General features: G+C 35.3%; 2 protein-coding genes across 10 annotated transcripts in view; one reads left to right on the top strand and one right to left on the bottom strand.

Annotated features, from left to right (window-relative positions):
* LOC145945730 (uncharacterized) overlaps window positions 1-24,527 on the bottom strand; it is a 262,355-nt gene that overhangs the window by 62,824 nt on the left and 175,004 nt on the right. The window contains exon 7 of one of the 6 annotated variants that reach the window (XM_083054897.1): window positions 2,910-2,957. The exons of the other annotated variants lie outside the window; for them this stretch is intronic. The gene's annotated coding sequence lies outside the window, so the exon portion shown is untranslated. Of the gene's footprint in view, window positions 1-2,909; window positions 2,958-24,527 lie in introns of those variants that run through there. 6 annotated transcript variants of the gene reach the window in all.
* LOC145945724 (uncharacterized) overlaps window positions 1-24,527 on the top strand; it is a 79,439-nt gene that overhangs the window by 5,760 nt on the left and 49,152 nt on the right. For 2 of the 4 annotated variants that reach the window (XM_083054879.1, XM_083054881.1), the window contains exon 2: window positions 9,945-10,052. The exons of the other annotated variants lie outside the window; for them this stretch is intronic. In XM_083054879.1, coding sequence (XP_082911005.1) covers window positions 9,945-10,052 — 108 coding nt within the window. The remainder of the gene's footprint in view (window positions 1-9,944; window positions 10,053-24,527) is intronic. 4 annotated transcript variants of the gene reach the window in all.

The raw sequence follows: 24,527 nt of genomic DNA, 5'->3' as shown, positions 1-24,527 counted from the left end.
TGTTAAATCTTATTATTTTAATTATTTTAATAATGTTTTAATAGTTTTAAAATGATGAGACAAGAATTTGCAAGTAAGATAAAATCAACTCTGCTCTTTTCAAAACGCATTCAAAATAATTATATAGAGACTTGCATCTCCGTGTTAGAAATTTCCGCGTGAAACATTGCACATGATAGACCGCGTTGTAAAAACCCTCGTCCTATTCTTCTTCCCAGGGATATCCTTCGATTCAAAATAAACTGCACCCTACCTGATAACGCTCTACTGGAACGAGCTTAGAAAAGAACATCTTCAAGCTACTTGCATTAATCAAGCTTCTTTAAAATCAACAAAATCAAAGTCATGACTAAATTATTATAAAATTTTCTAAATTTGAAAACACGAAAGGAAACTGATAATAAAGTACATGCTCTCTTATAAATACTCTTCTTATAAAAGATATAAAAAATTAATTTATCTCTTATTAAACCCTCTGATGATTAAACATTTATACGAGTGTTGTGGAATACTTTTTAATTTCTGCTAAAAAGATCCATTAATTACATATATATCGATACATGTTTACCAAATCGATAGAGATAGTCACTCATCTACTCCAATATAGTCTGCACAAAACAACAATTGCTCCGGAATATAAACGTCGCGGTGAATAGCGAAATCCAGATTAGATACACACGTAAAATAATCAAATGTGCAAGGCGGTCGAAGAAATGTAACAATTATATACGAGTCGAACGCTATTAAGCGGACTCTGGGATAAAAAGGACGGAAAGGTAAATCGCACGCGGGACATGTTTTGGGGAAATATACGCGCGCAAAAGATCCGCGCGAAGCGCGCGCGCGGACAGCGGAAGCGCACACGTGGCTGACCCACGTGGGAGAGGCGTTCCCTTCCATATCATTCAGAGATAGACGCGCGGAATAACACTTTTCGAATTCAACATCCTTCGTTCGCGGCGCGATGCGGCGGCGCTCCGCGTCGCGGCGCTCGCCGCTTGCGTCCAGGTATTGATCCGCCGAGTGCGGCGGTCACGCGGTCGCCGTCGCCGTCGCCGTCGCCGTCACCGTCGCCGTCGACGACGGCATCGCGGCGCAGCCGCGCGCGACCTCGGCACGGCTTCGTCTCGCTTTCCGGAGCCGCCATGTTCGCCACGCCGTCGTCCTTCCCTCTCTTTTCTCTTCCCCCTTTTTACCACCATTTTCCACCCCTGGACCATTCTCTCCCCAACCACCGGAATCACCGCGCGGGACTTTCTCGATTTTCGTGTCACTCGAGCATGATCACGGAAAGCGGAATGATCCTCAGCGATCGAGACTTCCGCCGGGAAGGGGAGGGAAAGGGAAAGAAAGATGCACCTTGAGGTTGACTTTGAATAAGCTTTGGTATTCCAGTAAGATTGTTTCCTACGATTCTTTACAATTTTAATTTTTTTATATAATTATATATGTATAATAAATTTCTCATTAGTACACAACCCTTGTGACCTTAATTTCGACTTTAAATTCGATGAAATCATCATTTTTCCCACACATTTTCAATTTTCAAAATTATATGTCTACATAATTTTGTTAACTTTACGTTAAAATTATATTAAACTACAATCCATCTGTAAAGCTGAGAAATATTTTTTTTTTTTGTCAAGTTGAGTTTATTGAACTAAAGAATCTTCTTTTAATTCAATCATAATTTTAAACATTATTCCCTTTCGAGACTTTAAGTTTATTAGAAAATTTTGCCATTAAAATTAGCAATCCTCGCAAATTATAGTATATTTGATGACCTAAAAGTTTCTATCCTATTAAGAAAAACAAAAATTGCTTGCCCTTTTTTTCCATCATTTACTGTCTCTCTTTCTTTCTCTCTTTTATTTTTTCTTTTCTGTCATTTCTTTGCGTGTCTACCGAAGCATACACATAATGTCGAGAAGAGAGGGATTACTTCTGTAGTGTAAATGTTCCACAGACAGCTTCTCGTAGTACGAAACTCTCTTAGGGTCGTGGAAAAGGCCGGGAACGAAGGAAAGGCGCGGCATACGGGAGTAAAGAATCGCCGGGAGGAGAAAATGCCAAAGAAGTAGAAGGGCTCGATTCAGTGCCCTTCAGATTAGAGCCTCTCTTCCCATTGTTTCCCACGTGTCTCTCTGTCTCTCGCGAGAAAACCCGTCTCGTTAGAACGCATTCGCGGGATCTATACAACAAACGTTTCGCTCGAAACCCCTGAATCTACCCCATTATATAAGCCTAATAACCGTACAAATATAGTTACTCTTTACTAGATGTTCTTTAATTTACAATTTTAAGTTTTATTAATATTAGTGGTGCCTCTAAAAATTAGAACAAAATTGACAATTTAAAATTGAGATTATATTAATGATGCAAATTAAAATACGACAAATTAGATTCATATATTAAAATTTAAATTTAAATAATCTAACAGAAATATGAGAACAACGAAAAAAATTAGGCTAATTTACAGAGTATTACTCGAGAAATATACTTCTCGAGAAAAAATATATAGAATGTCTTTCAGATTTTTTGACAAGCTCCAAACGACAAATAATTCGCTCATATCCGTTAAAACCGCGATCAATCAGCGAACGTAACGTTGCGTTCTTAAATTGCCTTTATTATGCCACCGCTATTGTTGTTCGAGCACGAATTCATTCTAGTAATGACTATAACGTGTGCCTCATTGCTGGATGTCATTTGCGTTTAATTGCATTCACCATCGTCGTCGCTATCGATCGTCGCACGAGGGGGTCAGGTGCATTAGTCGCGAAGCTCCTCATATCTTTCTATTTACTTTCGTCAAATGTATTCTACATACAATATTTCTGCAAGTAGCTCAGTACCTCAATAATTCACAAACATTTATTTCATGATGATAAAGTCCTTGTTCAAATTGTGCAATTTTTCACGTATCTACGGATTTTGAAGAATTTTTCAAGCAGTAACTGAAAATAAGAAAGTTATAGTTGCTTAGAATTTAAAACGTTATTCGTGTGTATTTTTTAAAATCAAAACATCTACATTCTAAATGTCTATAGTAAATAAATTCTTACAATTAGATCTAAGATAATTCCTAGATTTAAATTAAATCGAATTATATACAAAAGTATATTTAAATTAAATTGAATAAATTAAATATTTAGATATTTTTGCATTTCGTGATAAAAAATTGCAAAATGTGAAAATTTGTCAAAATTCAAGAATTCGATGTATCTAATAAATGACGCGCATAATTAATACCATTTTTTCTCAACGTCGACGCTTGATATCGTTCTGTAGGTCTTACATTCGCCGCGCATGTGTCTTCTTACATACACTGGACATAATGAAAAAAAAAAAAAAAAAAAAAAAAAGAATCGATACGGCTGTGTCGTTTCCCTGTCTCACGGGCTTATCGCGAAGTTACATCGCTACCACGAGCTACGTTATGTTTTTAACAACGCGATCAATACCGTGTCGTCCTCGTAAACACGAATTTTTGAGTTCTTAAGTTTGAAGATATACCTAATATATCAAAGATTTTGCTTATTTGTATTAAATTATGCTAGAAGTGTTTGTCTCACTTCTATTTTTGCTCCAAATAAAGTTAGGAATACTTCTTTAGGAATAGTAGTTTAGAAAAAGATTAAAAAGTTTTTCTAGATGGAAAAAAATATTTGTGGCTATCTCGATTTATAAAAATTTTATATAAAACTGTGTAATTTTCATCTTAATTTCATGTAACAAAATGATACAAATATTATTCAATCAATTTGCGATAGCCTACTTTTTTAACATAAACAAGTACTTGGTTCTGATAATACGAGCTCTTATGTCAACTATTAAAAATACAATTATACATCATTCTTGATGTGCAAAATGATTTGCATTCTTGAATAATAATTTACGATAACAAAATAAATTATCTCTAAACAATTTTCTGAATCAAGAACTTCGAAAATTCTCAAAGCAAAATGTTACCAAGAAAAAAGTCACTAAATTAGCTTTTATGATTTAATTTTTCTCAACTTTTACAACATAATTATTCATACAATATCTCGATATCATTACTTGATTTCCCAAATGAAATTAATTATCTTACACGTTTTTTACTTTAATTTCTTATAATAATTTTCAATATTTTGCTTCTTTGAATTTATCACTATATAATTAGGGAAAAAATTAAGGGCGGCTAATTAAGAGTTACAGGCATTTCGTTTTCTTTTCTTTTTTAAAGTTTACGAAGTAAAATGAAGATATCTGTCTCTCTCTCTCTCTCTCTCGCTCTGTTGCACTTTCATGTAGCGTGGCGGACGCTATGCGGTTTCCACGGTACGTTGACGCACAGCACGCGCCGAAACGCGACACCCGGTGGTGTGGAGAGGCCCTATGCGTGCTCACATGTCGGGCATAGCATGAATTCACCCCCGCGTGTCCCGCGTGCTCGTCGTCGTTCCTACGGGATATCCTGTCGGCTCGCGGGGAACGCGTTCACCAACCCTCTCCGCCCTCCCGTTTTTATTCTCCCCGCGCGATCGAGAGAGTATTCAAATCTCTGATAAATTTCGGTAACTCTGCAAACTCTAGGTCGAACTTATCGTTATATTATTGTTTTATTATTAATATTATTTTTATAACGACACTCGAAATGGTCCAACGAGCGAACGAGTGTTGGCGCAATGATAGTCACTACAATATAGACTCACGTTGTTGGATAATTAAAATATCAAATATTCTATTTTTCTGCCAAAATCTTATTAGGTGAGATAAGTTTGCAAATACATTGCATTTAGTTAAATTTAAACCTAATTATTAGAAATATTCGTTCTTATCTACTTGAATCTTTTTTAAATTTAGATTCTTGTTCTCTCGTAAATGAGATGATTAAATTTCGATTTTCTTCTCATCGTCAAATCTCATAAGAATTTAGAATTTTATAAAATATGTACATCTCGAAATGCAGAGAATGAACTGATATTATTTTACTATGTGCCTTCTATTCGAAACGAGAACTGCTTTTTTCAGAGATCGGTTTTTGTAGGGGAAGAGGTCATTCACTAAAACATTCTATCGAAAGGAGAGAGGGGGAGACGGGAATCAAGGTGCAGATGTCACATCAATGAACACCTTTCGTCGTACAGCTGTTACGCTATGCGAGAGCTGATAGAACGAAACCGTGGCTTTCACGATTTCAACTTTTCTACCGACTTGCGTTTGTGTTTAACGGCACGTTGCTGTTAAGAATGCATAGGATAAAATATTTGAAAGGGGATACATCTTTCATTTAATATTTTTATTACTTTTGAAAATGCAAAGAATACCTTTCCTACCACTTACAAAATGTATCACTTTTCTCATACATATCAATGATAAATAATGGTTTCGTCTTTTTGAGAGTAAATATTTTAATGTAAATAAGATTTCCAGAGCGACATGGTAAACAAAGTCAAAATCACAATCGTACCATTGAGAACCATGCGCGCGCGATCGGATTAAACTCGACTCTGAAAAATTCCAGCAGAGATGCGACGTAATAATTTATAGTTGACTGGAAAAAGATGCGTCCGCAAAATTCAACACAGACGCGTGTGACATTGCGAAATAGGACACAATCGTGCCCGCATCGTGCTTAAAATTCGCGACATCATAAAAGTAGGTTTTGTGGCCGACTGTGTAATCGAAACACGATTTTTACACGCGATGCACGCTTCACATTCGAAGATGTTGAGCTCGCTATTGCGTAGCTAGAGAATTCGATAGAGAACTCCCGCTCACCGCGCGTGGACGGATCGAATTGTGTTTCAAGCAGATCATTGATAAACGAAAGGTGATACTGTGTGTGTGGTATGTTTTGTGATAAGCAATGCTCTCTTGGAACGACGCCTCTTAATCGCACCGACACCATCGTGTATTCGAACGAACATTTTTATCACTCGCGAATTTAGGCAGTAAATTAATCGAAGAAGTTTTTATTTTTCCAACTTGATGATATTATTTTCGAAAATTATTTTAATTCTTTTTTACATTTTTTAGACATTCTTCTCATAATATCAACGTGAAAAATATTAAATAATATATGCAAAATTGTTCTAAAAAATTCAAACTATCTAAAAAAGTTGTATTTTTACTTTATTATACTTTATTATACTTTAATCAAGAAGATATATGTATATTAGAAGATTCCAGTATCTACACGTATAATCTTAAATATCTAAAAGTTTTTGTTTGAGGTACCTAAAGACGGAAACGATTATAGAACTATCGTGCGAATCAAATATTAATAATCGTTCGACTATTATCGTGGCTCTGAAAGTAGCACATCCTGCTTTTTGGCGTATGTATTTCCAGAAAGTTTCCTGACAAATTTCTCGAATACTCCTTCCACTGGGCTGACTCATCCACTACGTCACGCATACAATATACAGGGTGAATCAAACTAAATTTCGCGTTGTAGATTCATAATCTTCTCGCAGTACAAAAGTATTCGATTAAATTCGCGTATCTTCAATTTTTCATAAAAATATCTGCGCAACAAGCATTATATAAAATTTAATTAAAATCAAAATCTCTGAAAGAAGACATATCATTAACTCTTTATCTTTATTCCCTATTATTTTTTTTAGCTCAAAGTTAATTCATCAAAGTTCTCTAAAATTTTTTCCAGCAATTTATAATTAGTCTTTATAAAAGTTTGTTATTTTTTGATAGCAAGGAGTATGCCTGAGACACCCTATATATGTATGTAGGCCGCACACAAGGCACGCCACGCGAAGTCTCTCTCTTTCTCTTTCTATCTGTTTTCACCCCTGTGGGGAGCTCTCTGTCTCTCTTTCCTCTAAAACCCTCGTAGTAACGGAGTGTTCAGTGGGAACCGGCTTTTCCCGTTGTACAACGCATACACGCCGTTGTTCGCAACTGTTACGTACGTGTCCCGCGTACATACGTACAGGATGGTACGAAATAGTAGGGCGAAAGGAACCCCGTGAGAAAAGGAGATTCGGAGTCGGACTGTGCCACGAGGTAAAATCCTCGAGAAACATCCGACATTCTCACTCTCAATTTTCTGCCGATACTCTTTACGGAAATTGAACTTTAATATTACTGTGATATGCGATCAAATATAAAAAAACTACTTTAAAGTTGTTAAAAAATTAAAATATTAATCGAAAGAGAGGTCAATAAATTATATTCAAGAAAAAAAAATGATAAACAAGATAAAAAAGTGTGTTGGGATAAAACGTTTCCATCGATTTACATTATGTTAGCACATATATTTATAACATGTGTTAACATCAATGATTAGCTATTAGCACTAAATACCAGAATCTGGATTAAACTTGACGAAAATAAATACTGGCTAATCAAATATTAACATGTAATTGAGAACGCAGAATGATTTACATATAATATATATAGGTATATGTATATATAAGCTTTTGAGAAAAATATTATTTATATTCGAAATTTTTAAACATTTTTATATGACAGACATATTATGATTAAAATTTCTGTCAAATAAATATTATAATATTTTACCTAGATAGAGCATTTCGCGGTCAAAATAAGATTTCCCAAAATCAGCGCGCTGAATTATTTCGCTGAATATCAATCATAATTAAACGTCTGTAAAGACTGTGAATGAACCGGGAGAAAAACAACGAATGTAAAATGCCCTTTCATTCATTCTCCCTTGCAGCTTAGATCTCATTCACTCCAGAATGTAATTTCCTTGCAAAAAGTTTCTTCGCAAAGTTTTTTTGCAAATCCTCCAAAGTTTATTTATGAAAAATCAATAAAAGAAATGACACTTTGTGTATATAACTATTATACTCCGTGATTGTCTCGTTCTTCATTTCGACTCTGTGTGGCTTTCTTCGTTTTCACATTCCTCCCTGTATAATTTTGCAAACAATCCCTCTTCATCATCCGAAGATGATCGTCGGCAGAACGTCAACATGGAAGATACAAACCAGCGGAATCTCGGAAGTAGAGAGAGTTACTGCTCGATCTCTGTCGAGAGAGTCGGACGATTCCCGCTCGTGCGCGCAAATGCAAATGTTTCGACCTAACCAAACGGATAGACAAACGCACCACGAACAACTCCACGAGGTTTTCTTTTATCCGTTTTCTCATATCCGATTTAAGATTCGCTCGCGAACGGAAGATCACGCGCCACGCAGGACGCTCGAATCGTTCCCGCTCGCATTATAATTCACATTTAATCGCAAAATGAGTCTGTTATTGTAAAAAGAATATATTATATATCAACTTTCTCACAATTATAAATAAAATAATGATTTGACGAGAAATTGAGAAAATAGGAAAATAATTTAGTAAGAAACTTTTTTCTAATATAATAAAAAAAAATTAATTTAATAAAAAGAGAATTTGTTATGTCAAAATTGATGGACAATATTCGGATTTTTTTCAGTCGTAATATTTCTTGTGTGAAATGTGAGATATCTGATATAATTAATAATTGCAAAACTTTTTCATATTTCTAAAAAGCTCTTCGATTTTACAATGCATGTTTTTTCAGCAAAAAAGTTGCTTTTATGCGTGCACGGGAACTTTTCTCGCATCCTGTATATATATTTCGCTGCGATTGAACGCTGGATTTAATTGATTTTCCCCTGTTTTTTCGTTTTCTATTTTCTTAGGGACAAGAACCTACGATCCCAAATTACCTTATATCCTTTGTCCCGCTCTTCTCAACAAATATTTTTTTGTGATACTCAAGCGCTTGAAATTCGTAGAGCTCGACGTGGCAATATCTTTGACGGTCGAATTTATATTATTCGATTATTATTTCATTAATGATGCGTGGATTCAATGCAAATTTAAGAAAGCACTTGTTATATTTTTGAGTATAGCATAAATCTCAAAATAATAATTTATAAACTTATAAATAAAACTTAATAAGTTATGAAATTTTTTTTTATATATTTATACACTAAAGAGAGATTTTTTAATATTTTTCTGAATTATAAAGGATTAAAATCTCAATATCTCAAATTTCTGAGCGTTATCTGATATTCCTGACTTCTCCGATATGTCAACGAAGATGATTGATCGGCTCGGCAAAGATACTGCTATCGTTAATTACATTTTAGTTTTACTTTAGTTTTATCATAAGTTACATGAATCTTAAGTCAATGTGATATGCCCTGTCTTATGTTGTATGATTTCTTTCTTGAAATGTGTGTGCTTTTCCGTTTTGTGATCTTGTCTTTTTTTATTCCGTTGTGCAAAAAGAAAAAATAAAGTGCACACATGGGTTCAATCTTAACGAAATACAGCGCCAAATTGTTGTTTTCTTTTTTTTTTTTTTTTTTTTTTTTTTTCGGGAATATCATTTTTTTTCGATCGTCGTCCGAATTATTTTTTTTTACGCCGTTCCTTTTCTGGCTCGCAAAATATATAGAAAACGCATCTTTTATAATATAATTTAAATATTAAAAAATGTTAAATTGTCCAAACTTCTCCAAATGGATATCAAATACGAGATTTCTGGTTTCAGAGGAAATATTTAAATTTTTAGATGTTCAGATCTTCGCAATTATTGAATTCTTAGAGTTTTGAATTACGAATCCTCGGATCTTTGGAGATTCGCGATTCGTAAATTTCTAAAGTTGTGAAACTTGTCGGATTTTCAGATCTTACCTGAGATGTTTTATTCTATTGCACTTTGTTTACATTTGCACGCGAGTTTCGTGTTCTTAAACTCAAATAGAGTTTCACAGAGAGACTGTTTGTACGACAATTACCGATCGTCGTGCCTAATTGAAAATTTGCAAACGCGAGCGAGAAAAGGAAGGGACGGGACGGGATCTTCTGAGCAACAAACAGAGAAAGAAATTATAAACGCGGGCTAAAATGGTTCTCGACGATATCAGATGTAAGACTGATGAGAAGTGTAAACGCAAGGTGTGTGTCTATCGGTTTGGTTTTAGCCCTGAGCAACTGCTCTGAGAGCGGAGGCGAGCCGGACACAATGCTGGACATGCACCATTCAGGAACCGGGATCGACTCTCATCATCCGCAGTTTCACAACTCCTATGGTAATATAAAATTCATCATTATAATAATAGTCATTAATTCTTCTTCCTTTCTCTTGCGCGCTCTTTAATCTGCGCGGCCCTGTTTGCTCTTCCGTTTCTTTTCGTTTCTTTCCGTGTGCTTGGCATTAAACGATATTCATCGATAACACAATGGACACATGTACACGCAAGTTAAATTCTTATTATTATTATTATTATTATTATATTATATTATTATATTTTCTTATTTGGAATATTTTATAATTTAATTCCATTTGTTGGATGAAACATTATTCGAGAGGGAAATTAATTTAGAGCGTGCTTTTAACGTTTCTTCGTATTTTTCAATTTAACGAAAAAGAATAATGCAAGCTTCTTCCTGCAGTCTTTTTAATAATTCTCAAGTACAAATTGGGTCACGAATTTCCGTCATTGAACCGAACGAAATTAATAATGACGGCAGCTATTCGACGTGAGACTTTAAAGAGCTCTCTTACTCGGCGTGTCGGGATTGATAGATTCCATCAATTTAGATGTCGATCCGCGGTTTTTCGAGCATTGCCTTAACAGTGTTACCGTTAAACTTGTTTGCGGGAATGCGTTATTATGTACAAGAGCGTAGCGGGAAAGCGAGAATATCTCGGTGAGTTATCGCGACGTTATTCGTCGTATCTATGTACAATAATACCGCAGAGTTTCAGAGCGCTTCTTAAATTTATTATAAGCATCTTCGCTGCCGAGTTTCCCCGAAATCGTATATCAAGGGAGCATTAAATTAGAACTCGCATATAAAGCGCTTAAATTAATTATCTATACACATCCAACTTAAATTTTCTCAAATAAAATCCTAAGTCCCCGATAATAACGGTAATGTCCATCATTTTTCGTTAATTTATCATTTTTATCCTCTTTGGATTTTCCTCGAATGCGAACGCGCGAGCGTTTTCTAGGAAGTCATCGTCACATTTACGAGAGTGTTTAAATCAGAATTTAAATTTTACATTTCACTTCCTTTTTAATTCGACGATCGAAGAACGGAAGGCATAGACATCGCGATCCGAATTTGACTTGCAGCCGAAACAGATGTCTCGATTAAATGAGGAATCGCTCGCCTTATCCGGCGCAATCGAATTAATTAATCGGCCCTTCGCTTTATATCGATCTAATCCGTTCCAGGGGATTGTTGAATAATATGCGACCCTAATCGAAGTCTCTCGCGGAGATTCTCAAGAGCCGACAGACGTGAATTTTAAATATATTCGAGAAGAAAGCGCGTCTCTCTCTCTCTCTCTCTCTCTCTCTCTCTCGATTACGACACTTTGAACCGATCAGTTTGTTATATTAATTGACATGACTTCCGATAGATTTTTAAATCAATCCGTCGTGATTGAGTTTATAGACGTATTTATGGAGCCGATATGCATTTCGTGTCTGCGACATTTGGCTCTTCGACTAATATTTTCATTCGCTCGCCTAATCAGAAAAATAGAGATCAGAGAGCATTTTGTTCTGGATCTGGCTCCAGAAGAATGCACATTTCATTATAAATTTAAAATCAATCGTTTTCCGGTTTTAAAACGATATTTGGAAATGTCGCTCTTCTCCGCAAGCTTTAAATGTTGATAATGCTATACACGTTAAGAATCTATTAAAGTACATAATTGATATGTCAAATATGATGCAATGATTCGTAAACTTTTGTTAAATATTCCTATATTTATATTGCGATTTTATTTTCCGTGAAAAAACAATCTGCAAATTGATCAAAAATTCTTCGAAATACAAGGCGGATCGGAAAGAGAGAGAGTTCGTTGGTTTGGGTATTATTATTCAACCGGAAAAGATCGCGGGGGTTGTTCTTGCGAGAGCGACCGAGTTTTCGGCAAAGAGTGAATTAAGCGGCAGCGAGTGAGTTCCGATCTGAACTTTCGGAAACAACAAATCCGCCGGAGCTCTCGCTGATTGAACGCGGCTTCGTGCAGAAACGGAGACACTACCGGAATCTCGAAAAAAAATAAAAAAATAAAAACCGGAAAAAAAGGAGAAAACGGAGAGAAAAGCGAGCAAGATCGATGCGTCATCGTCCTGCGAGTCCTCGCGAAACGCGAATGCATCGCAAAAGTATCAATCGGAGGTAATCTCCCTTACTTCGGCGGTTCATTGAAATCCCACGCTAAATTTCAATCTAACGTGTACAAAAGTCGGGCCCTTTCCCTTCCCCTCTGTCCCATCTCGAAGCATCGATTCGATGCTTCGAGACTCCTCGCTATATCGCGGACACAGGACTCGAGCTTCAGGCAACGGTCCATTTCCGCGATCCTCATCTTCCCCGTTTTCCCTCCTCCCTCCGAACGCATACGACGTCTGGACCAAAGTATGCGTACATACGGTGTGTCCCGGAACCGGAGACTTCTCGCGGGATCTAGAATAAACTTGCAAAGTTGAATATTCAAAATATATCGGGTTCTAAATATTTGAACGACAAATTGATATATAAACTTATGGAATTACTTATCCCTAGGACTCGCGGATTAAAATTAAAGGAAAATTTGGAATTTTTATTTATTCGAAATTGATATACATGGCATAACATTTTGTTTTTTTTTGAAGAAAGAAAATTTGTGTTTATATTTTAACACATAATAAAAATTTATAAGTAATTATTGACGTTTAATAATGCACAAACTTCTATTACACAATTTTACATTACATTCCAGATTAATAAAATTTTTGAATGCTTGCATCGTTGAATCTTTGAATCTTGCGGAATTCTAATTGCCACTTTATTATTTTAAGATTAAAAACAAAAGAATAAATTTTGAATATACATCTCTTGAACAAGTTTATTAAAATTTTAAAGTTGATCGCACATGTCTTAATTTTCCATCTGAAAGCAATGATAATTCTACACACACCCTGTATGTCTATAATGTCTCTCCTTCTCTTTCTTTTCTGCTAAAGTCCTTTTAAAGCCCCCTCGCTTCTCTCCTATTCGCGGTGCATCCCTAACGTCCGTTTCCCTCCAATATCACAAATGCCATGGTATCGGTTTGTATACACACGGATAAGATGAATAACATACATAGGGCGTACCTAATTAAACTTGGGAAAAGCGACGTTAGATTTTCAATGCCCATGATAGATAGAGAGAAAGAGAGACAAAGCTTTCTTGTCCTTCTTTTCACGACACCCTATTAAAATCACAACTCTTGAAAGCGTTTTACTTCACACATGTCAAAAGTCAACAATCTTGAAAAATCTAAGATTTTTCACCTCTCATAGTAATATATATATTTATAATATATGGAAAAATTATGTATCGTGTATAATTGGCAAAAATAATATCACATTATATTAATCATTATCGTATGATAAATTAATCGTATTAATAATTAGCTATATTAATATTTTGATATAGAGAGAGATTCTGCTCCCAAGAGATAAATAAAAATGGCGCGACAGATAAGGACCGTCTTTTTTTAAAGGCAACGAGTGCTCTTTTTCTTTCTGCCACCCTCACATGATCCCAAAAAGGGCTCGATTCTTTTTACATGATTTTCGTACGCTTCCTTGACGCTCTCGCGGTTCAAGTATTTATTGTCCGGCGACGTTGAAAGGCTTCGATGAGATGAAACAAGGGGGTGACGGCTGAAAAGGAGGGGGGAGGGAGATACGACGGCTTTTGTTCGGCGCGGATTGAAATTTAGCGTAGAATTTCAATGAGAGAGAAAAATAGAGAGAAAGAGAGAAAGAGTCGCCGAGGAGAAGCGCGACGAGATTACCCATCTCAGCTGCTTCGACGTAGAACTCGCTCATTCCCGCCATGCTGCCTGATTTATGCATGAAAGGGGCGGCATCTCGCAGGCCGATCGCCAGGCCTTTTTCTTTCCTTTCATTTTTCCCGCTCCTTATTTTTTCATCTCTATCACCGCACCGAGTTGTTGTCCGTTATTAGCCGAGCCTCTGTTATCAGAGTAGAATTTCTCTCGTTGACACATATCACGCTCAGAATTTTTTGCAATTGATATTAGCTGAATATTTATAAATTTGTATATTTATCGCAAAAGAAGCATTTTGTTTCTTGTGAAAATAAAATTCTATCAAAACGCTTCGTATCTTGATCGATCAATGAAGAATTTCTCTTTGTGATAATTCAACATTTTTAAGACTGCTCGAGGTTGCATAGTTTGCGTGAGGCTTTTAATCAAGAATTCAAAATTTGCGTTGCACTGTAATTACACCGCAAGTATCGAAAGAAATATCGACATTGACAAATAATACGGAGATCCAAAATCGCGCGATTTGTCAAAGATGATGCAAAGAAGTCTTTCCTCGCGAGCGATGACATATTACCGTCTTGAAATAATTTTCTGAGAAACTCTCGCGTCGGAGAAACACAGAAGGATGATGTTTATTTCGTCTCGTTGTTACAAAACAGCGAAACGGGGGCAGCATCATTTCCGCCCCCTCCCTCTCTAACCCCCGTTCGCGATATCCTATGCCGGCTTTATTTCGCTAGGTAAAATCCGGTCCCCCGAGGGCGAGATTCGGCAGACTCTTTAAAGCCGGTTGGATGGGAATGGGCGCCTCGCAGCGCCCGCCTAAACATCTCTCCGTGGAGCTAATTACCTCGTTACTAATGAAACTAATTGCTATCCTACTAGGCGCACCTTTTGATCCACCTTCGTTTAAAGATTTCACCGTAATTCAACACTCTTGTCTTGTCAGACGCACGCCCACCTGTGTAATGCACTTTCTGCATTCAATTTTGCCCCCCCCTTCCCCTTCCTCCTTCTCACTCTCTTGTGTTGCGTCATATATGTATGTCGATTTGAAAAAATAATTATATATTTTTTTCTTTGAAAACAGTATTTTTTATCTTTAATTTTATGTTAAGAAAATAAAAAATAAGAGACATGAGTTTGATGTATTATTTCATATTTAAAAGTTAAATAAGGATAAAAGGCACTTATCTGGTGTAAAGAAAAAGAAAAGGTTCGTAGACCCTCGTGAGAAAATCGAGGGATGTCCGGCAAAAAGTTTTGGGAATGAAACCGAGACGCTGCTTAATAAGATCAATTCTTCGATAACAAAGTGTTGTCTTCTCATTCGTATGGGAGTAAGAAATCGGGGGTGGCGGTTAAGTTTAGTGGTACGAGGCGCTTGTCGCTGCTTTAAAATCGGTCTCGAAAGTCGCTAATGCCTTTAGAAGGTCCTTCGTGTTTTCTAGATATCGAATGATGAAAGAGAGAGAGAAAGAGAGAGAAACGATCGGAAACTGTTAAGACACAGTAGTACCTATATCGAATAGTAGCATTGGATAAGATGAAATGTTTTTAACTTTGCAGCTCCTCATTTTCTCATCCATTTGCAATTACGTATAAATATATGTAGGAAAGAGACTTAATTAAAATTTCTTTCATTCCTGATATCTCTTAGATATGATAAATTTATATGACATAATTTTTTATCACAAATAGCAAAAACCAAACACATCTAACCATGCAACTGACAATCAGACATTTTCGTACCTACTTTACTATCACTTTTCAATTTTTTTAAAATCATACACCTAAATTTTTAATAACTACTGCATGTGGTTATTTGAAAAAGTCAGTAATCCCTAAAGGTTGCAAAATATTCCGTACTCGCGGGATGTCTTTGCTAACCCAAGCCGAGAGTCAGGAAATCGGGGCATTAGTTTATCGGTGACGTCCCCGGGAATACATCTTCGGTACCCATCCATTCTCGTCGATTTTCTTCGTCGCGTCGCGTGTGTATAATGCGAGGAACAAACGTCGCAGACGAGATACGAGCAATTTTTCATTCTCGCGTTCCACTAAATAAATGCGCTGGAAGTTCTCGAGAAAGAGAGAGGTAATCGTCGAGCGCACTTTGTAACGTGTTCGTTTATTTACGTAAATCTATAGTAACCAACTTAGAACGAAGGAATAAAAAGATTATATAAAATTTTGATAAGAAACTTTTAAACAAAATCAATTTTTTTTTAATTTGCATTTATTTTCAAAGAAACGTTTTGCGGATTTTATCGCGTGAGTGACAGTTCGCGAAGTGTATTCGACGAATGTTTTTCAATCTAACTGTGATTCGTTTTCGCCATTTAATTCGCGAAATGAAACAACAGCGCGCTGAGTGATCCGGATGTTGAATAAACAGACTAATGACCGACCATTTCTCGAAGGGATATATGAGGCATCAATCAAGATAAATTAACTACGTTAAGATGCATAGTACACAAGATCTTTCTCCATTTCCACACATATAAATGCATTCGGCAATGTCGCGATTCAACAAGCCGATAATTTGATATAGATAGCGTGATGTTCATCATTCTTTCCCGTGAAGATACTAAATGAAATACCGAAAACGTATCATCGCTTTCATATGGATTTTTCACGGAATAAGGTTGATTAATAATTTCTCATCAACGAACAAACGAACGAAGAGCGTGGAAGAGATCGATCAATAACGCGAGCGTCGACAAATTTATTTGAGAATAAATTCTAGAAATCGATCGAGTGCAAATTTCCATCTGATCGACACATGTTGCAATAAGTCATTGCCAAATTTGAAAGGAAATGCGAAAAAAAGGGAGATTAATAAATTATTCTTAACCTCCGCCACACACGTGAATCTCATTCCAAAATAACATCCTCTCTATATTAGCTTTGTTTACACAGTTACAAAGATAATTCGTCAAATCGACGATTTTTCACATATGCCATGGAAAATTAAATTTCAATGATTGCTGGCAAAGTCAATCAAACGTGTGGAATGTAATTATTGCTAAAATAAAAAAAGGCAATACGCGCATCGAAAATCGCGCGTGTTATTGCAAACTGCGCCATTTTATTAAACAAATCAAACAATTTAATGACGTGTATGTACATAGGCGCAATTATTTATTTCAATTTGGATTTGACTTGGCACATGTTTCTTAATAACTGAGATTAATAGTGACAGATTATTTCGATGTCCATAAAAATATTCGATATTTTAATACTTCAAAGAATTTTAATATAAAGAAAAGTATTATATTTTAATATTAAATAATTAATATTAATCTAGTATATATTACAAATTACAATAAAAATATTATAAAATAATTTTAAGTACACAGAGAGAATTTTCTCTTAGAATTTACCCTGAAAATCATGGTAATCGTGGAATAAAAAGGTATGGAAAGAATTTTATGAGAACTTCTTTGATTAATATTTATCACAATAAAAATAATATCTATTACAATAAAATATAAAATATGTTTGATTAATTTTACCATGCAGTTTAGTAAAATTAATCAAACATGTTTTATATTTTATTGTGATAGATAATATTATTTTTATTGTGATAAATATTAATCAGAGAAATTCTCATAAAATTCTTTCCATACCATATATTGTCCCACAATTACCATGATTTTCAGGGTAAATTCTAAGAGAAAATTCTCTCAGTGTATATGTAACATAAATAACAAATTAATTCTTTTTAAAAAATTGCCAAAATTAGGATATTTTTTTTCCAATTACTTTACACATATTTCTAGTTTTATAGAAAAGTTGTATTGCTTTTATTGAAAAAAAAAGTTTTCGAGCATGCTCGAAATTCTCAGCAAAATTGCTTTTTCTTTCCTGGCAAAATGAAACATGTCGAAAAATGGGAAGTACTACTGGACCTTCCAAGTAGCTTGTTCGCGAAATAAAGTCACAGTATCAGAGGTTAAGCGGACACAGAGATAGAGAGAGCTGAGAGAAAGAAAGAGAGAGAAAAAAATAGGAAAAGAGAGAGAGAGAGAGAGAGAGAGAGAGAGAGAGAGAGAGAGAGAGAGAGAGAGAGGCAGAAAACTGCAACCGAAAGATGCGAGATTCACTCACCCTCTATCACCCCCTCGTTGCAATCGCTCTCGCAACTCTCCCCCACCCCTCTCTCTCTCCCTCTTTCTCTTTTGCTCTGGCTCTTACTGGTATAGTTTAGCCAAACCCGTGTGTCGGCCAATGGCGGTACGCAGCTGAGCCATTATTGGAAACTCGTTACATACACGGTGCCACCAGCGTCGCCGTTACAAAGGCGCTGACTCCTCTCCCGCTCCCATGCTTCGGCTAGTGTTACACGGGTACTCGAAGAGAGAGAGAAAGAAAGAGACTGTGTCGTCGCTGCCGCCGTTAGATTGCAAGCCGACGTTATAATGCGCTGCCGACTGACGTGACGCAGTACATTGCATCGTCTATCGCGAGGGTGTCTGTGCAAAGATGTCTATATATGTATATACTTACATACAAACATACATACATATATGCATGTATACACTAGCGGATCCTGACGTCGATAATGGGGGGGGGGGGGACAGTTTTGCAAAATTATTTTATTTAATATTTTTGGTTTCATGATTAGCTTTTATTCCAGGATCAACGACATCGATAGCTCTTTAATGTTTGTTTTTCTTTATTTATATTTTATAAACAAAACTGTTTCTTTTAATTTGCAGGGGGGGGGGGGGTTTAAACCCCCAGGATCCGCCAATGTATATATATATATATATATATATTATATAAATATAAAGAATTTCTCGCCTAATTATTTTCATGCAACGAAATTATCTCATCATTTTGTCCTATGTCTGACTTCATCTATACTTAACTCCTTGAATGCGTAATGAGTATAATTTCCAGTGTATCTTATACATACATATTGTATATATTATATAGATATAAAGAATTTCGCCTAATTATTTTCGTGCAACGAAATTATCTCATCATTTCGTCCAATGTCTGACTTAATCTACACTTAACTCCTTGAATGCGTAATGAGTATAATTTACAGTGTATCTTATATTTATATATATATATATATATATATATAATATATATAAAATATGTATATATATATATAATATATATAAAATATATATAAAAGTATAAGATACACTGTAAATTATACTCATTACGCATTCAAGGAGTTAAGTGTAGATTAAGTCAGACATAGGATGAAATGATGAGATAATTTCACGAAAATAATTAGGCGAAATTCTTTATATATATATATATATATATATATATATATATATATAAAATATATATATATATAATATATATACAATATGTATGTATAAGATACACTGTAAATTATACTCATTACACATTCAAGGAGTTAAGTGTAGATTAAGTCAGACATTGGACGAAATGATGAGATAATTTCGTTGCACGAAAATAATTAGGCGAAATTCTTTATATCTATATAATATATACAATATGTATGTATAAGATACACTGGAAATTATACTCATTACGCATTCAAGGAGTTAAGTCTAGATTAAGTCAGACATAGGATGAAATAATGAGATAATTTCATGCACGAAAATAATTAGGCGCGAAATTCTTTATATATATATATAATATATACAATATGTGTGTATATATAAGATACACTGTAAATTATACTCATTACGCATTCAAGGAGTTAAGTATAGATTAAGTCAGACATAGGACGAAATGATGAGATAATTTTGTTGTACGAAAATAATTAGGTAAAATTCTTTATATCTATATAATATATTGTATATTATATAGATACAAAGAATTTCGCCTAATTATTTTCGTACAACAAAATTATCTCATCATTTCGTCCTATGTCTGACTTAATCTATACTTAACTCCTTGAATGCGTAATGAGTATAATTTACAGTGTATCTTATACTTATATTACACTAGCGGATCCTGACGTCGATAGCTCTTTAATGTTTGTTTTTCTTTATTTATATTTTTTAAATAAATTCAGCAAAACTTTCTTTTAATTTGCAGGGGAGGGGGGTTAACCCCCCCCCCCCCAGGATCCGCCAGTGCATGTATATATATATATATGTATATAAAATTATTATTATTATTATCATTTACACATGACAAGAAGAGAAGGAAAGATATTGCATATTCACTCGTTAAGCTCTCCATGAAGCTCCTCTGGAATTTTAGATTTTTTAAATATTTCAGATTCGGAAAGCCTAAGATTCTCAAAGTTCTCAGATTAAACAAAGTGTTGATTCTCGTTATCCTGTGTATCTTAAAATCTTTGAATAAATTATTAGGATTACTTTTAAAATTTATAAATATTTTAATTTTGGAATTTTCTTAAATTTGTAAATTTTAAAATATAATATTTGGATTCTCAGGTATTCAAACACTGCAATTTTGAAATCTTTAAAATTTTTAGAATGTCTAAAATGTTTTAAATTTTCTCGAATGTTGAAAAGTTTTGGGGAATTTTTTTCTTCAATCTTCTCTCCGTACGCGCAAAAATTCTAAAAAATATTCCGTTTCGTACGTTACTCATTCTACATCGTGATGAATCACTTATGCTAATTCGCAAAATAAAAGGACCGATTTTAGGATCTAATTCTTTGGAACATCAAGTCTCGCACGAGCGTGTCATTCGGTCACGCGATGACGACCTCATGAATCATCGGCTATATTCCTCCACCTTCTTGACAGTTTCCTTCAGAGAGGGAGTTGTGCAACTTGAGTGAGCGCGTTTTGTATCGACGAAATCCGAGCTATCGGCGAGGACGTCGAGTATCGCGTGTCCTCGATGATCATATCGGCGATCCTGGCCGATCCTGGTACGCTTCGCAGTGCGAAATCATATTCACGCCGATTGTCGCGATTAATTTATGTAAATTACGCGGCAAACCCGAGGAGTCGTTAACTTGTGACAATTAATTGTCCTTGCTCGCGACGTTGCGAGAAATGGAAGGATAATTTTCGTCAACACGCATCCTAGGAGAAAATTATCTATAAGAATTCTATTAGTTTTAAAAGTTCAAATAATATTTAGATCTAAAAGCTAGTCAAAAAGTCAAATTATATATAAAAAAATTCTAAATACAGAAAAATAAACAACTTATTAATTTTTTAATACAATATGTATATTAAACATTATTTCCTCTTCGAAATTTTGTTGTACTAAATAAAATTTTTTGAATTTTTTAAATTATTTATTAAAATATATTCTTAATAAAATAATATAAAAATCAATTATATACATATATATATACATGTATTTATTAAATAATATTATTTAAAAAATTTTTTTATTATGCGCGATTGGAAATTATTTTATTTTTTAAAGATACTTTTAATTATTTTGTGTGTGTGTGTGTGCTCTTTATATTCTGGACTTACATCCTATAGATGGTCCAGAATATTTTCTCGGATACGTCACGAACTCTTTTTCGCAAAGGTGTCCTAATCCGCCAAAGAGTAACCTATTATTTCAAGCTGTCTACGTATCCTCCCTCGTACAACCCTTGTCCGTATATTTTTATTAGGAGTTATTCCTTCTTTTTTCCCTTCGCGAACGTTACGTGCATCAATTCCTCTTTGAATCTTCTTCTTTTTTTTCTTTCTCTTTCAATGTAGCTCCGAGGATCGACGTAACGATCCACTTATGGAAAATGCCACGGTAAAGGAAGAAAGGCTCTTGTCGTTCACAACTCGGACATCATCCCCCGCAACTCTTTCCTTGCTTTTTCCCCCGATTCGCCTCCCCCTCGCCTGCTTATCCCCGTCGTCACTCCTCGTCCATTCGCTAGTCTACTTTTTTCGGAGAACAGAATCCTCTTAGTCTTCTAGTGGCTCGTCCGCGCTCCAGGAATATGCTTTAGGTTTATAAAATTGCGCCTATATATTCGCAACCTCTTCGCTAACAGGTGCGTTTACAGCGCACTCAAAAAATATATACCACGAGACATGTTTCAAACAGTTCTTGAGATTCTGTGAGAAATGCCCTATTTAAATGTTTCAATTCTAAATTATTTATTTAACGGTTAAAATTGTTGAATAGATTAAATTAAATCCTTTAAGACTTCTTAAATTTCAAAGCCTGGAATTGCAAGTGCTTGTAAATTCTAAAAAAATTTCGCTTTGAGAAATCTTTGTATTTTCGGATTTCTCTTCTCCAAATTTTTCAGACTTCTAAAATTAACAAAAATGTTTTTCTATCGATTTAATTTTCTAAATTTTCTAGTTACCTATCCCACTCACAAATACACAATAATTAAAATCTATATTAGATTATAAAAAGAGGATAAAAATAATCTTTTATTTTTTTCCCGATTAAACTTTTTTCTTCTAAAAATTTAAACAAATTATTTTCAAAAAATAATAAGCTTTTAGTTGCATGGATTTTTTGGCTCACCCGATACGTACAGTTTTTCCGGCGACTACCCGCCTCAAGTCTCAGCCGCCTGTACTTCGTCTTATCGCGAAGTGGCGGCTTATCGATTGGCCGCGGCGGATGCATTGCTTTGCAAAGTGGAAATCGTCGGTGCACTTTAAGTCTTCGTGAAGTGTGTAAGCTCTCTCTCGCGGATCGTACAATAAGTATCGGCGCTTTCGCGGGTGGCAAAACGCGCGACAGAGTCATTTTCTCCCTCTCCCCTATCTGTCCTTTAGGGACACTACTGACTGAGCGTTCGAGATTTAATGGACAAATTGTGCGATTTGTATGCAGAGAAATCGATTTTCGATCGCCGATCAATTATTAATATTCGACATTTCGCGATCTGCAAAACATTTGAGGAAAAAAAAACTTGTGCGTCAACAATGAACGCGAAATCTTAGGAGCACGCGTTCGTTTAAGCTCGTATTAAAACGCGATAACCCTTGGCTTCTCCCCGCACCGCGTACGTTATGGCGCCTTACATAATCAGGACATGTTCCACTTAATAATTTTATGTTAGATAAGAGACTTACGTAATCTCATTAATAACGGAAATCCGCCGCGTGCGCCGTTAGACGAGTTATTTTTCATTGCTGATGAGAGAGAGAAAGAGAGAAATAAAGAGGCGCAATACGGTAATGCTTAGTATTTAATTCTCTGCACGCAATTTCAAATACGTACAACGAGTCTCGTAAATCCTGGTATATTAATTTTATGGAAATAAAATATACTCTTGAAGAAACATTTAAAAAAATTGAAGAAAAAAATAATATAAAGATGTATATCGTTTTTTCATTCATTTATAATTAAATGCTTTTAATAAAAGAAAAAAAATTAAATCTCGTTTCTTGCGAAAAACAAAATAATTTTCATCATAATGTATACATATATGAAATTATAATGCAGTCTATTTTAAATAGAGAGGAGATCACTATTTTATGACTCGTTGCAGGATCCGTTGGCCCAGTTTTGGCAAAGTAGAACGCTCGACAGATATTAATTCCCTTCTCGATAGGGATTTATTCGCAAACGTCCTGTCGATAGGATCACTGTTCGCCGATATTGGCAGACGATCTCAAAATTGAAGAAACATCATACAATTCTAATTCATAGCCTCGTAAGTCATTCATCATTTGATCGTCTTGCATGACGCGTTTCGCGGATGACAGCAAGGGAGAAGAGCATCAGGTTTCTGATATTTTAAGCGCGTGTATTTAAAATTCAATATAATTTAATATAATCGAATCAATAGTCAATGTTAATCAATAACTCACACGCAAATGAAAAAAAAAAAGAATGAGAATATTAAAGATAATTTCGAAAGACGTCTAAGCTCTTTTCTAAGTATAATAAAAAAAGGAGAAAGATTAAGGTGTATATATATTCACTTTGTAAAACAATAAGATATTAATCAATTACTTAGTGAAAATTATAATATTATTTTTAGCATGTCGAGGTTTCCTCAAATCGCATCTTATATAATCAGTAGTTGTCGATCACGCAAAAAAATTTCTAGATGTCGCAACAAAAATTATCGCTATTTTTTGTATCTGATAGAATATCTAATTTGTCACAGATAGAATTATCGTTTGTCACAGATAGAATTTTTTAGTTCTGCCTCTGTCATTTAGATTGATTACGTGCAAAATATATACGATATTGCAATATGTGCTAATCATTTGTCTACCTCAGTTAATTTTTTGCACCTAAAAAATTTTTGCTACAATTGCAAAACCATTTTTTTGAGTGATCTAATCTGTCTGAAATTCGCCATATGTTTATCGTGAGCGAGTTTTACTTTCGCGAAAACATGACACACTTCCTCCTTTCGGCCGAGATATATTTTCGAAAACACACAGCCGCATGTGTTCGTAATGATCCCCGGTTCTAGTCGCGGCCATTTCCAGCCGAAAGGTTGCCTTTAATTAGCATAACCGTCGCATACGGCAACATCGAAGCGTTGCGCTTCCACCTCTCGGCCCCCATTCCTCCCGCCGGTAATATGCACCCCAACTAGTCCTTGAGTTATTGCCTGATCAATAATCTATATGTAGTACCGACGGCACCGTAGGGCGAGCTGCTGTCCGCGTAACCCGCGCAGCAAGCACGAAGCTCGGCGTAAGCTCCCCGTGTTCTGAGCATCGCACAGCTGCGTATCGCCAACGTATAAATCTCGAGATCCGGTCCAGCCCAGCCTCCCCGGCAGCGAGAAAGCGGCTATGTTGAACGTTCATTTTTTTTCCCCCCCAAAACGGTCTCTTAAACGAA

Source organism: Prenolepis imparis, unplaced genomic scaffold (genome assembly GCF_030444845.1).
Source record: "Prenolepis imparis isolate NDT839.2.m4 unplaced genomic scaffold, iyPreImpa1.0 SCAF_14, whole genome shotgun sequence".
In the NCBI taxonomy this organism is placed as follows: Eukaryota; Metazoa; Arthropoda; class Insecta; order Hymenoptera; family Formicidae; genus Prenolepis; species Prenolepis imparis.
This window is presented reverse-complemented; position numbering and strand designations above follow the sequence as displayed.